At 41.0% G+C, this 15,789-nt stretch overlaps 1 protein-coding gene across 1 annotated transcript in view; it reads right to left on the reverse strand.

The window, feature by feature from the left end:
* Positions 1-15,789, reverse strand: part of RXFP2 (relaxin family peptide receptor 2) — a gene marked incomplete at both ends in the record, with an annotated part of 60,688 nt that overhangs the window by 14,579 nt on the left and 30,320 nt on the right. The window contains 9 exons of the mRNA XM_079721713.1: positions 12-83; positions 2,208-2,279; positions 2,387-2,458; positions 5,769-5,840; positions 7,700-7,771; positions 10,901-10,972; positions 12,042-12,113; positions 13,706-13,777; positions 14,358-14,429. Of these exons, the coding sequence (XP_079577839.1) occupies positions 12-83; positions 2,208-2,279; positions 2,387-2,458; positions 5,769-5,840; positions 7,700-7,771; positions 10,901-10,972; positions 12,042-12,113; positions 13,706-13,777; positions 14,358-14,429 (648 nt within the window). The remainder of the gene's footprint in view (positions 1-11; positions 84-2,207; positions 2,280-2,386; positions 2,459-5,768; positions 5,841-7,699; positions 7,772-10,900; positions 10,973-12,041; positions 12,114-13,705; positions 13,778-14,357; positions 14,430-15,789) is intronic.

Here is a 15,789-nt window from a genome sequence, read left to right on the forward strand (position 1 = left end):
TACATACATACATGTGAGAAAGATTCTTCATGGGCTGAAACATTTGTGTGTTTATACTTGGAATCTCTATCCTTTCCAGGTCTCTGGAAAATATGCACAATAGGTTTCATGTTTTTAGGATTTAACTTTTAAATCATTGTACTCTTTGTCAATCTTAAAAACCATGCTTCAAAATCTTGTTATAAATTCAAATTAGGATGAAAATTTTACAATAAACTGTCTTAGAAAACTGCCATTTCTATTTATGCCTCCTGTAACCTGGAGCTGATTTATCACTTTCATATGCAGAACAACCTTCTAATAAAACACGTTCATTCATTTCTTTGATTTAAAAATGACAGTTGTGATTTGTATGATTGTGAAACTAACTGGCTCTGTAGTTTGATTTTATAAACCACAAAATATGAGTTAGAGGGTTTCAGACAGGACTTGATATTTTCAACCTGAGTTTTGTCAGAATCTGGATTTAAATACAGTAATTTCTTCCTGGCCTATGTATCTTTAAGGTAGAAAACCATGGAAGCAATAATAAAAGGAGCTCCGATTCAGGACAATCATTTTCTAAGACAACAGTGGGAAGCATAATTCCTGTAATTCCTCCAACCCCATAAAATGTCCACACAGGGCTCCAAGGATAACCCCTAACACTCCTCATTTATCCAGAAGCTTCTTCAAATATGGCTTCTTAGAAGACACTTTAGGATGGCATGAATTAAGGGAGTCTGCCATGTTCTCAGGAAACACAGACGGAAAGAGGATAATCTAAAAAGATAGAAACCTTTTGCTTTTTAAACGCTTATTTTGAAAGATGTTTGATTCTCACTCAGCTTCTTTTGGGCAAATCTGAATAAGGATTTCTGGACAAGGTTCTGAGTTTTCCTTTGCATATTGAGTCCTTTACAGAGGACCTTGGTGGTCAGAAATGAGACTTAGGGAACAATTCTACCACTGAATCATCACAGGGCCCCTCCTGCAGGAAACTCTGGAGTCCTTTTTAAAGGATTCCGCCCCCCCACTTCTTTCTTTTGCTCTCTAGCTTCTCCTGAACTTATCACAATTTTACCATTACATGGATTATGTGATTATTTGATGAATAGCCTGTGGTTTTCAAAAGAGCAGAGGCTACTTACTATATACTGAGTGCCCAAGACAGTGCTATGATTAAGTTGGTGGCTCATAAATGCTTGTAAAATAAATGTGTAAATGAATCTTTAGAGAAAAGAAAATGAGACAATAAAGAAAGAAAAGAAATGAAGAAAGGGAAGTATGGGGTAAATAGTTACTACTTTGACTTTTCAGAAAGGCGTGATGTGTAACTTGATACTTTGCCTTTCGGAATTCAGTACGTAGTGAGTGAAGGGAAGATCATTTTGTCCACATCTTCTGGCTTCTTGAGAGCAGGAACCAAGTCTTTTTCATCACTGGATGTTCACTAATATCTATGGAGAATCTAAATCTTGTATTAATTTCCAACAGAAAACTATTTAGCAAGAATAAAAAGTGATATTAAGGATTGGTCTTTGGAATTAAATGAAGAAAGGCTTTGGGCTGGGAGGAGGTAAAGTAATATGTACTCTGTGGGGAAAAAAAACCCAAACTTTAACCAACAATGGCTATTCATGGGAGAGGAATTGATGAGGTTCAAAGAACAACTGGCAGAGTTCTTGGCACCATTTAAAATCTAGTATGTTTGAAATTTTAAAATACTAAACAATATTAATTGTCTGAATGTTCATATTTATGGGATAATTTTTTCTTTGCTGATTGAAAAGTAAAAAGCATGCTCTGAGGACTGATATCAAGTAGACTATTGTAGGAAAGAAGAAAGGGAAAAAGGGAAAAAGTAGAGAAGTCTTATATAATCTGTTATTTTTTTTTTACCGACTGCTTAGTAACAAAACTATTGCAAATTTAATTCTTTGTGAAAACTGTAAGAGATTTTTCCATGTGAATCCTGTTTTCAGGAAGGAGCTATATGTAGCTTCAAACACAGAAATGGTCTTTACACACACTGAATGGTAAAAAATGAGATTTTGTTGTCATTCAGTACATACTTGATGGTAATCATGATATTAACAACTGTCTGAGGATGCATGCTCAAATGAAAAGCCCTCCTGTGTGTCAAATACCTGTTTAAAAATAAATGTGGTCCTAGGTAAAGCACACACACTAAACTTATAATCAACATATGGTTACATTTGACTTACAGAGACTGAAGTTGTTTAAGACTTTCAAACTGGTTCTTGTGGAGATACAAAAGAGGATTGGACGACAGATTCCTTTTGTGCCATTAGAAGGGAGGAGGAAAGAAGCAGGAGGATATTATTATTTTGGAAACTCAAGATGTTGCCATTTAAATCTGATGACTGTGGGAAGAAGGACTTACAGTTTTTGAAGAAGCTTCAGGTCTTTGAAGATGTGGGGTGGTAGCTCCATTATCATATTGCTCGACAGGTCCCTGTTGGTGACAGTGAAAACCGAAAGCAATTACATTGGAAATAAATGACATAGTTCTTACTCCTCACAACCGTCATCATCCCATTTGATGTAACAGAAAATACAATCCAATTTAACCAGCCTGATAGCTTGTTACCCAACAAAGTCACGTGAGGCAGCCAAATGGATATGTGTTCCATCACTTTCAGACAGGTGACATTTTGCTCATCCAGTTCCCATCTGGAATTTCCTCTCAGCCCCTCTCCAACACACTCCCAACATGGCTTCAATGTCTACTTTGATTAATTCCCTCTGTTTTAGGTACTCTTTGTACCTTCAACCATTCATTGTTTCTGTGATTCCTATTCGGTTCATGTATGTGATATCTTGTGTATCCAACTACATTAGAAGCTTTCTGAGATCAAGACCTATGTCTCTACTTATTTTGCATTCCAACTAAGAGAGTTTTGACCACATAATATCTGCCCAGATGATCTTGAATGGATAAGTTCACATATTTTTAGTCTACTTTTATATGGTACTTTTTTTTTTAGAAGAAATTGAGAATCTAGATCTAAATATAATAGGGCTGTCCGATCCAGAAAGAATTGCAGGGCAGTGTCCCTACAGAATGTGAAAAAGAGATTTGTCAGGATAAGAAGGAATCAGGAATCTTGAAGGGTCCAAAATATCCTCTGAGCCAGAGAAGATGTTAAAAGTGAAACAGATGTGAAATCGCCTAGGAGTCAAACAAAAGATCTTTTCTATTTTTGATTTTGTGGTGCTCCTGATGGATATATGGGAGTGACAAATAACTAGGACTTAGTTCTTTCTCTAAAAAAGCTTACAGTTAGAGTAAACAACTAGATTGTGAAACAAAAGAATGAAACAAGTGTTATTACACAAGTACAGATGAAAAACAGAGGAAGGAATCATCAAACTTGGCCTGGGAAATTAGGAAGCGTTTGAGCAAAGTTTGATGATTTTTATAGGTGGAGTCAAAGAAGAGCAGATTTTCAAGTGAGGATTAAGCAGGACCAGAGAAACAGATGCTGGGAAGTCAGTGACATCTCCAGGAGTCAGCAAGTCGTCCAACGTGGGTGGAGGATAGAAAGGATGGGGAGATGCAGAGGAGGTGAGCCTGGAAAAGAGCCTGGAGACAAAATGGGAAGGCCATGAATGCATTCCGAGGCAGTATTTCCCAGAGTACACTTCAGGCATCAGAATCAAGGAAGATGCTTATAATAAGAGCACTTTCCTGGTGCCATTCCAGAAGTATCATACTCGAATCTCTGGAAGGGAGGCTGGTAACATGCATTTAAAGCCAGCATTCCTTGTGATTCTTCTGAACGTTAACATTTGAGAACTATGTCAAGGACTGTGCTTTATGGCAGGCAACAAGGAAGGAGAATGTTAAACAGGACAGTGGGAAAATATGCTCTGGGTTATGGGATGATAATTCTGTTAGAAGAATGAAAGATAGGATGAAATGCCAGAGATTCAGAGGAGGGAGACCTGGCAGGAGGCTGTGACCCTGGACCGGGTGAGAGCTGATACGGGTTGAAGGAGGCACTGGCAGGGTTTACGGTCTGATAGGACATCAAGTGTAGAGTTAGAAGGAAAGGGAACAGTCTTCTAGCCAGGCTGCCAGAAAGAATGCAGATTCCACTAAGATAGGCAAGCCTAGGGGAAGAAGCTGGCTGTGGGGTAAGGGTCATCTGTAAATTAACTTAAAGAAATAGATTTTGAGGGATGTCATGACATCCAAGTGTAGACAGCCTGCCAGCTGGTGTTCTGATCTGGTGCTCCAGATGCAAGGAGCACGAGTGGGTCATGGCACAGAAGAAAGCCACAGGTGTGCACAGATCAGAGGGAGAGTGACAACAAAACAAGATGACGATGATCTCGTACACCTGGAGAACGTCCTGCAAAGTGTTACCTTGAAAAAGAAAGTACAGTCTTCTGTGCGGAAAGGACCTGAGTGGCCTCATCTAAGTGCTTATTCCTCTCCGGAAGGGGTTTGTGGTCAAGAAGGCACAGTAAAATTATCTAACATTTTTGTAAACTTAAGAAACGTAAATGCCTTGTTCAAGTTAATTCTACTGAGTTCTGAATTTCTTCTATCATACTGGTGCCATCTGGATTGGAATGAATTATTGGTGGTCCTAAAAGAAGAAAGCTAGCGTCTCTTATTTAGGCTCTTTTTTTTTTTGGTGGGGGCAAGGGGTTGGCTTTGCCTAAGTGTAGTATAAGAGGAGGATTAGGAAAATGTTCAGAATGTGGACTCCACACCACTGTCTCCTTTAGTTTGTATAAAAACACACTCCTGTTTGTCCTGGGCTACTCCTCCATTCCACCCCCGTAACCCAAATCTGTATCCATCCTCCAAGGTCTGATCAGGAATGCCCCTGAGTGAGCTGTCTTTAATTTTTTGCCATAGAATGATAATATTTTAGTTCTAATGCGGTGCTTTGCACATTACAGTCACTTAAATATTTGTGGATTTGGTTTATGATACTCATTCATTAGATTAAATTATCTTAATTATTTGTGAATTGTTTTTCAAATTACTCTTATTGAACTACTTTTCACAGTCCTTTCTGGATTTCAAAGCAAGGTATAAAGAATGGGGGAGAAGGTGATTAAGAAACTAATTTTCATTTTTTAGACTTCAGATCAGGAGGAGATCTCTACCCTAATCACCACTATTTGTAATGTAACAGACAATTTTAAATGCCAATGATACACCATTTTGCGGGCAGCGATGAATTAACAGCAAGACAGATGATTTTCAAAAGGTTTAGATCTACACAACATATATTTGAACAGAAAAATGTACGTGAGCTCTCTGAATATTTTGCAATGAGCCTCTTTCTAGACATTTCTATTTGCGTCATCTGCTCTGGATGTTATAATATCTTAAGGGATAATAAGCATGTTCATTCTTTTGTTTAGTTATAATTGATTAATATTATTTCAGTCATTTATTCATTCAGCAAGCATGTACTGAGAATTAATTGTACTCCAGACATTAGAGAGGAGAATCCCAGAGTTTAAGGAGCCATGGAAAACTCATTTACTCCCAAACACACATATGTATGAAATCAGTCAAAGAAAATAGGCAGAGAAATTAGAGTAGGCTAAATCCATATTAAGCCCACTGTCTGATTTTTAATTTGCTTTTAGGATAATGTTGGTTTTCTTAATTGATTTTGAATATCCAGTAGTCTACAGGATTTTGATTGCTACTAATGAAAAGCAGTCTCACTAGTCATTTAGATTTGTAATCCTGAAGAAGCAATCATATTTTCCCAGTAGACAATGCTACTTACAGTTCTCCTAAATGTTTTAATGAAGAAAATGTCTTCTCTGGAACAAAATCAATTTGATTTCTAGGCAGAAACCTGTAAGACATGGTAAGAGTCAGCATTGTTGATTTGTGTCTGCTGTAGTAATCAGTTCTCATTGGGAGATGCCATTGATCCGGGTGTAATTTAATAAGCCTCCTTTTTTTTTTTTTTTTTTTTTTTGCGGTACGCGGGCCTCTCACAGTTGTGGCCTCTCCTGTTGCAGAGCACAGGCTCCGGACGCGCAGGCTCAGCGGCCATGGCTCACGGGCCCAGCCGCTCCGCGGCACGTGGGATCTTCCCGGACCGGGGCATGAACCCGTGTCTCCTGCATCAGCAGGCGGACTCTCAACCACTGCACCACCAGGGAAGCCCTAATAAGCCTCCTTTAAAGTCTCAAAGCAAGGCATGTTCTGGTGTGGAACACAGGCAGGAGTTTCTTACAGAGAATGTATCCATATGCTCTCTCCAGGACATGCTCCCGTAAGGAACTTGAGGTGCTGAGTGTGGTTTACGGAGCTGCACTTCATTTGGATTCTGATTACTTTAGAAAGTGTTTCTTTCCCAACATACACACATGCAATGTCAAATTTGGACCCTGTTAATAATTCCGTGAAGGCTTTGAGAGGATCTCTGGGTAAGGCACATTCCTTATAAGAAGAAGTCCAGAAAAAGAGCAAAGCTTGAACCAACCCCATTTGGGCCACAAACAAATTTTTTTTTTTTTTTTTGCGGTACGCGGGCCTCTCACTGTTGTGGCCTCTCCCGTTGCAGAGCACAGGTTCCGGATGCACAGGCTCAGCGGCCATGGCTCACGGGCCCAGCCGCTCCGCAGCATGTGGGATTTTCCCGGACCAGGGCACGAACCCGTGTCCCCTGCATCGGCAGGCGGACTCTCAACCACTGTGTCACCAGGGAAGCCCCACAAACAAATTTTAAAATTGGTGGGGGAACAGTGATTTTACATTTCCTGTGTCTAGAAATGGAATCCTCCAGGACAAATGGCAAAAAAGAGGGGGTCGTCAGCTAACTACCTTACAGGGGTGTAAACAAATGAGATAATGAGTATGAAGGTGACTCAAAAGCTACATGGTGTTATAAAATAGGAGGCGTGGATGGTATTTGTTTATCTTCCAGTGTTCTCTCTCATTATCCATGAGACAAAGAATAAACTCTTTGCATCTCCTATGTGGGATAGTCTCTTTTCTTACTAAATATGCTAATCTTCAATCTGATTGATAAATCTGCAACCTGGCAACAGCCTTAGCTCTTAGTCTGTTGGAGAAAAGTGGTTAGATTACTACAAATGCATATGCTCTGAATTTTCTTTTCCAACCACCCATCCAAGCAACAAACATTACTAAGTACTTACTATATATGGAGAACTATGATTAAAACAAAAGCACATTCTTGTGTTTTTAAGCTTACCAGTGCAAATGTGCCAATTAACCGATCCATCTGCCTTCCTGCCCCCATAAAAAACACAGGCAGCAATCAGAATCACCAGTCAGAATCTTTGGCCAATCAGAATACATTAGAGGTTCTTCTCTTTAGAATAAAATTTTGTTTTCTTTAAAGAGAGAGACATCAAGTGATAAGTGTCATTAGCAGTAACCACTTTCACATACATTATCTCATTTCCTTGTTGACCATGGGGTTAGGTACGAGTTCAGCAGAGAGAGTGCACAGAAATGATGATTGCCCTCAGAAAGGAGGAGGCTTAAATGGTTGGCAGCTAAACATAAGGCTTGGCCCTAGCATCCAAGTCAATAGATCCATGTGTACATTTTCTAGTACTGCAGTTTCAGACCAAGGCTGTAAACAAAACATACTTTAAAATTCCTTGCCAATATTTTCTTTCGATTTCCAAAGCTACTGGGTTTCCCCTCATTTACTGAATTACATTGTATACTTACAGCACTGTGAGTGAATCGCACGACAGAAAGGTGGAATTCGTAAGGTATTTTATTCCATTGCCTTCCAAATCCCTAAAAGGCAGGGAGGAAAAATATTTTTAATGTTTTTGCACAAATCATATGTCTAAAGGAAGTTTTTGGTGATATAACAGTTCTGAACTTTATTTTTACTTCATTCCAATTTTTAGGCTTTCCTCCTACTTATTGCAGGGTCAGCATAATTAATATTCTGCATTTTTTCCCCTTCTAATTAGTGTTAGAACTTAATAAAATTGAGCAAAAGGGCAGTCCGCCATTTAGTGAATGTGTCTCTGTGCCAGATACCATGCTATTAATTAGCATAAAATTTGTACTATAGTTAATAGTAACTCCCATATATTGGGCTTTTATAGGGTCAGGTACTGTTCTGAGTGCATAATACACACTCCCACAAAGTTGGCATTATTACCTCCCATTTAACATATGAGGAATCCGAGGATCTTGGAAATTTACTTTTCTTCTGGTCACACAGCTATTGAGGGATAGAACTGACCTTCTAACTCACATCCGTCTGAATCTAATGCCTAGACACTTAAGTCATGGCATCCTAGATCGCTATATTCTCCCCTCCCCTCCCCCAGGGTCAGGTGGATATTTGTGTCTCTATTTTGCTGCAGGAGAAACTCAGGCCAAACTATCTACCAAATACTGGATGCCAGAGTCAGGATGGTGAGTCCCAAGCTGTGTGAAGGAAAGTGCCTGCTCTTTCTACCTCCCTCCACGATGCTGATGCTGAGTGCAGTGCTGCTCCGAGGGTCCCGGGTCCCAGCATCATCTGGGAACTTGTCAAAATGCAGATTTCCAGGCTCCACCCCAGACCCACTGAATCAGAAACCCTAGGACTGAGGTCCAGCAGTCTGTCCTAAGTCTTTGCGTTGCTTGCGCTGTACGCTGACGTTGGAGAAGCACTGGTGGAGAGCTTACGTTCTGCCAAGGTGAACCTTATGAGAGCAGCACCCACATCGTCAGGGAACAACCTCAGGAACACTCTGACATGGCCGCTTCCAGCAGCACCAAGGACAGAGAGGAATGGCTCTTCTGCCAACTCTGTTCATTCCGTTTACCGCTGGCTTCCTACAGGCTTCCCGCACACGACAATAGCTGTTTTGCTGCCTCTGAACCTTTCTCACATTCACGTTAATATCACCAGTTCCTTTGTCATTGCCTTTAAAATCCTGTTTTAAAGCCATCTTGGAGGTCTTGCAGGAACTCAACTTTTTTTTTCACTCTTAAAATACAGCAATTACAAATAATAAACAGTGTAGTCCCTTGAAAGTCCAAATATGGTTCAGTAGAATAGGGAAAATGTTTTTACATCTCAGAACACTTTGCAGTTGTGAGCAACAGTCCTAGCTGGTAGCAAGTGAGGGAGGAGAAGCAGGGCCAAGGCGGGGTTTTTTCTGCCTTTGAACTGGGGCGATTTGGGGTTGACCTCTCAGCTCTCATTTGTGATCAGCCAATCTTGCTAACGACATCTTTTCACTGAGTGTCTACTTTTTCCCTCGTGTCTGTGGGAGCCTAGAGTGAAAATGAGTGTCCCCAGAACCCAGGGCTTGGATGTTGCTTCCTGGTCTCCTCCTTGTTGCTGATGCCCATTTTGGGGACGGGATGGGTACAGGCTGGAGGCCTGATATTTTTCTGTTAACTTTACTCCTTCCTGTTGCTTTCCCATTGTGTGGATGTACCTGCTTAGTTTCTAAGTATTTTCCACCTATTCTTTTTTTTTTTTTTTTTTTTTTTTTTGTGGTAGGCGGGCCTCTCACTGTTGTGGCCTCTCCCCTTGCAGAGCACAGGCTCCGGACGCGCAGGCTCAGCGGCCATGGCTCACGGGCCTAGCCGCTCTGCGGCATGTGGGATCTTCCCAGACCGGGGCACGAACCCGTGTCCCCTGCATCGGCAGGCGGACTCTCAACCACTGCGCCACCAGGGAAGCCCCCACCTATTCTTAATGAGTTTTATTCTCATGTTTTTCAGATCATCAATTCCCCCCCACCTTTGTTTTTTTTAAGGCAGCTCTGCACGGCATGTGGGATCTTAGTTCCCTGACCAGGGATCAAACCTGTGCCCCCTGCATTGGGAGCATGGAGTCTAAATCACTGGACTGCCAGGGAAGTCCCATCGTTCCAATTTTTAACATTTAGCACACTTACATGAGACCCCCATTGCCTTAAAATAAAAGCCTTTTGATAACAGGTATGTAAATAATTTTTTAAGTCAGTAAAAAAATACAAGGTCATCTGATAGTGTTGTAACAAGCGAGGCTAGTTCAGAGAGGATCCAAAGCTGAAGTACTAAAAATTTTATCATATTATGGGTATTGAGTCCCCTGATTCGACAATGGGGAGAGCTCTGGGGGGACAGTACAACTGGCATTTTCCCAGGACAGGAAGTCGCTCCTGTGCCAATCCTGCCTGTCTCAGGAGACCGTGAATATGAACATGGTGGAATGGCAGGTAGTGGTGGTGAAACCAAATGAATGGTTTAAATGTGTATTGGTCGAAAGCTACCAAGGAGTGGAAATGGTTTAGCACGTTCATTTACAGAGTTTTTTTTGAGCACTATTATGTGCTGATCCTTGTGCTGGGTATAAAATCACAGAATTTACTGAATGGTAGGGGATAAACAGGTAAACAGATGATTCTGTGATGACAGTGCCCTGAGGCAGCGGTGCAGTGGGAGGAGGGGAGGCGTGGTGGAGGCTCTCCTGTTAATCGGGGCACAGAGGCAGCCACTGAACTGGTGGGTGTGTCAGAGACGGCTTCCTGAAGGTGACGCTTGAATTGATTTTTGAAAGAAATGTCAGAGAATAAAGAAGCAAGACCTTTCAAGTTGAAGGAACAACATGTGTTCAGGGAACTAACTGAAGGAGCAGTAGTTTGGTGTATCTGAAAGGAAGGCACAAGAGGAGAAGGGGCTGGCAAAGAGACCAGGTGGAGTAAGGGATAGAGGACAACGGTCTCTGGTGCTACAGTGGGAGGCTTGAACTTTACCCTCACACCTGTGGGGATTCCCCAAAGATGTTTCAACCAGGAAGTGACATGATCAGATTTTGGTTTTAGAAAGAAAAGCAGAGATGAGCTCTTTGTATAATTGTGAATTAACTTCAGGGCTAGTTTCCTGAATCTGGGTGAATAACAAATTAGCTGCTAAGTGCATACTCACATCCAGTTGAGTTGAGGCATTTGGGCACACATCTGCTTGGGAAGGGCTTCTAAGTAGTTATTCACCATAGACCTTTACACAAGAAGAGATTAATTAGAAATGAAATGATATGCCACTTTAAGAACAGTATTTTTACTATTTCCACAGTTTGGGAACTTGTATGCTAAAATCAATATATTAGGATGAAGAATATAAACATAACTACCTCTTCAAAATGGTCTCTAGATATGTGTGTGGCACGGATAAGGGAGCAGATGTCAGAGAAACTATGAATGCATAAGTGTGATACATAACCTAGGAATAAATATGAAACAGTTTGACTTTATGAGATGAAACAAAAGTATATACTGGGTAATAATTTTGAAGTTCATGGTAATTTTCCTTGTAAACTTCAAATCTGCAATCATTTCCAGCATCATACATCCAAAGTTGCATTTTAAGAGAAATGTTAATCATTTACAATATTAAAAGGCCACATTGGAAACTGCATTAAATCTAAGAAGTGATAGTGGGAGGCATTTGGGGAAGAAAACAACTCATGAGCATGTTAAGCTGCATGATTAAATTTATGATACTGTGGTCCCTTTTCACAAATGGAAAATTAATGATGCTATATGATCAACTGTAAAGGAACATAATAATCCCCTGCTGATAAATCATCCCAGTATATTAATAAACACTGAAAATGTAATTATGAGAAAAGCTTAGTTGCTAAGACAAAGATTTTGGAATTTTCAGTTACTCTTGCTGGATAAAGACACATTTTCCTTTGTTAAAAATGTAGTTGGAGATTAACTCCTGGAAGACTCTAACAAATTTAAATGTAGTAAGGAGATAAAAATGAATACTATGTTTGGTGAACCACTGCAAATAAAAACATGCCTTAAAAAAACAAAACAGAACATGCCTTAGAACTAAAGGGAATTAAAGCAGATCAAAAGGAATTGAACTAGTCGGCTTAAAATATACCATGAGCCATGGACAGGAAGTAGCAACAGTAATTGTGGTTTGAAATACAGGAAAAGTTTTGACTAGTATAAATCTTAGGGGGCTTGATTTTCTTAAAGCTCTTTTTGTAAGCTAGTTTTAGATGTCACTGCAATTTATAGACAGATGGATTGAAAGGTAGATGAATACTTACAGGAAAAACAAGGAATTTAATCCAGTAAACAACCGCTGTGAAATTCTGGTTATGGGATTGTCATCTAGAATTCTGACAAAACATATCACAAACATTTCCAATGTTACATACATTAGCGAAATTAAACCAGGAAGAAATAAAAGGCCGTGTCAATCCTGTCTCCCCCCAACACCTGCTCTCCTCCTTCCTGTCTGTCCACACTTGGCTCAGGGCTCTTCCCAGAGAGCTTTTCCTTCACCCCGTGGCTGGAGCAGCACTTTCCTCCAAACCCTCATAATCCCATCCCAGGATTTATCAAGTCCATCCCGATAGTCTTCGCTCCCTGTATCCACCTCCCTTTGGACTTAAGAACCTTCACCTCTGGGTTCCTGCGTCCAGACAAGCTGCACTTAGCTATTGGCTGATTATGGGCTCCATAAATGCTTTGACCTACTGACTGACTGAATGAAAAATGAATGAAAAAAATTCTTAGGAAATCACAAATGGTTCCTTGGTCTCACGGTGTTTAAATGATGTAATTAGTGGGGTCTAAGCAAACAAACTTATTAGAAGCTTTGAGGGTGAAAGACTGAAAAGACTTATAAATTCAAATCACTGTTTTTAATTCTATATGGTATTCTCCTAGAAAAAAATAGATAAGAGGAAATATGCCTTCTTTTCTCTCGTTGCCTTTGAAGCCAGGTACCATTTCCTCTTACTTTCAGAGGTACCTGAGGGTAGGATTTGGAGAAGGGGGCTTCTGAGCACCTACTATATGCCAGGCATTCTGCATGTGACACTTTATATATGTTATATGATTTAATTCTCACAACATCCCTCTTAGAAAAAAGGAATTATGATTATAGTTTAAAGATGAGGAAAAAGAGGCCTAGGAAGATCAAGAAAATTGCCTGGAACATTAAGCATGGGGCCATGGCATACACAAGGATCTGGATGAAGCTGAAGTCCTAGCTTTTTCCACTAGACCAGGCTGACCTACAGCAAATGGGAAAACTAACACAGCCTTCTAACTGCCCTTCGTTCATTTTTCCTGATGAAAACACAGACCTCTGATGTGAGACTCCTTAGGATGGAGCTGGTGGCTCAGCTTGATAAGTGATGAAACACAACAAGCTCACATATTTTCAGTCTTTTCTATGAATCCTCTGGAAATCAAAAAGGGCCTTATCTTGCTTACTTTCTAGGTCTGTGGTTTTCAACAGAGGGCACTCTTTCCCCCAAGGCATATTTGGGATTGTCTGGAGACATTTTTGATTGTCACAACTCTGGGAACGAGTACTGTTGGCATCTAGTGGGGTAGAGGCCACAGATGGCACTAAACATCCTAAAATGCACGCCCCCCCCATCAAAGAATTATCTGGGCCAAAATGCCAGTAGAGCTGGGCTGAGACACCCTGCTATAGGTAAACGCCAGGTGGATGGATGACTTAGCAAGCCGACTTCTGGGCACAGAGGCCACCTGAAAAAACATAGCACTGATTTCTCTTCACACAACCACCATTTGGCATGCCATTATCTGAACTGCTTGGGTAACATGCTCCAGATTATGTGACAAGCAGAAAAATAAGTATAATAAAGAAGATACATAAATAGATGGAAACTATGAGCCTTGATGAGTATCATTAGGACTGTGATCCGAGGGAAGGAAAAGCTAGAATACTTACAGCCAAGTTAGATGATGTAAGTCTTTGAATACTCCAGGTCTGAGAGTTGTAATGCAGTTGTGGTTGAGATATCTACAAATAGCACGGGTGAGTAAATTAGGCAAACTTAATACTCCACTTTAGTCACATATAATTACTGGACATCTATTTCTGAAAGCACTCTACTGGATGAGCAGGGGCCAGAAAATCAAAGAACAGGCAGGAGATACAGATAACCAAAAGGCCAGTGTGACAAGCACCAGGGCCAGGACCAGGAAAGTGGCCAAAAATAATGTATTGGGACATTATATTATGTTAGAGTGTAACGGTAGAATAAATACGTGAGGTGATTTTTGCTTTTGTCCTTTTGGTCACATCCTTAGTAGACTAACATTTTAAGAAAGTGTATAGGTAAGATATGTATTTTCTATTTGTGGAAATGACCCAAACTTGGGGAGACAAGATTAAAGAGAGCCTTTATACCTGTCTTCTGGTAAAACTTGGAATTTTTTAGCAGTTCTTTCAGCGTAATAACTAATTACACTGTACTTTGTGAAAACTTATTTCTCCCATTTCTCTATATCCAAAGTCGAGCCTTTAAAAAAGTACCATTCATTCTACCCTTTTAATTGTCACTTAAAATTGTACTCATAATTATAAAGAAGTTACTCACAGTATTTGCAGATTATGTAATCCCAAGAATGCTTTCCTGGATATATGTCTAATACAATTATGCTGAAGGAATCTGGTAGGAATAAGATAGAAGAGTCCTGTGATTATGGCTCATGTATTTGTTAGGTTGTTTCTTCACCTAAAGACAATTTGTGCGCCTGGCTCATAAAATCCTGTCTTATTCTCATGTTGGGAGGTAGAAGCATTGCCAGTGAGAGAAGGCTGTGAGCCCAGCTGTGCCTGCTGTCCTGATAGCGCCCGTGCAATGAGACCCCGACATCTCTGACTTGAACCACTGAGGTCCAGTATGCTGTGTGTGGGGACAGAACTCGTCTTATTTCTGCACACTGGCATTCTGGTGGTCTTCCTTCTCTGACATGCAGGAGGTGCCCACCATGTGAGACTAGCCAGGCTCCCACTGCTGAGCTTTCTTGCTCTTTCAGTACAGAGTTCCACCTTCAACTCCTCATTTCTCTTCATTCTATTCCCATGAAACAAGGTGAGGGCAAGTCTCGTTCTGTTTCAAGATGCAGAGTGAGAAGGATGCAGCTAGTTAGAGAGGGGCTCAAGGTCACAAATGGCATCAGTGGCTGAACTGGGGCCAGTGTACCAACTTCAGCTCAGAGGGCTATGAGCTACTCAACCGCTGAAGCAATCTAGCAAGAGTGCATGGATTCAATAATAGCACTTTCGGGCTTCCCTGGTGGCGCAGTGGTTGAGAGTCCGCCTGCCGATGCAGGGGATGCGGGTTCGTGCCCCGGTCCGGGAGGATCCCACGTGCCACGGAGCGGCTGGGCCCGTGAGCCATGGCCGCTGAGCCTGCGCGTCCGGAGCCTGTGCTCCGCAACGGGAGAGGCCACAACAGTGAGAGGCCCGCGTACCGCAAAAAAAATAAAATTAAATAAATAATAATAGCACTTTCAGGAGTATCTAAGTAAACAACTTCCATTTCCTGTGCTCATTATATTAATACAATGGGAGGTTAGCCTTGATTTCATATTTTCTAAAGAACTTTAGGCAGGAAATATTCACGCTATTAACAGTAACTAGTGTCTACATAATCTTCTGAGTGGCTTCCCTGTCTCTTGATTTGATTTGATTTGGGTCCTAAAGTTTTGTTTTGATTTGTTTTGTTTTTGGCCATGTGGCTTGTGGGATCTTAGTTTCCCCAACCAGGGACTGAACCCATGCCCCCTGCAGTGGAAGTGCAGAGTCCTAACCACTGGACCGCCAGGGAATTCCTGCTTCCTAAAATATTTTACACTTTCTCATTGCTATGATACTTCACTGCAAAACTATTGGTAGATCTTTTGCTTGTTCAGCATCTGGCTGTACTCTGAATTTTGTTACACCACAATTATTCCCAGTGAAGCTTCCCAGCCTTTGAGTCATGACTGCGTTGTAGCTGTGCTGGGATGTTGATGTCCTCAGCC

The sequence above is a fragment of the Hyperoodon ampullatus genome, assembly GCF_949752795.1.
Source record: "Hyperoodon ampullatus genome assembly, chromosome: 16".
In the NCBI taxonomy this organism is placed as follows: Eukaryota; Metazoa; Chordata; class Mammalia; order Artiodactyla; family Ziphiidae; genus Hyperoodon; species Hyperoodon ampullatus.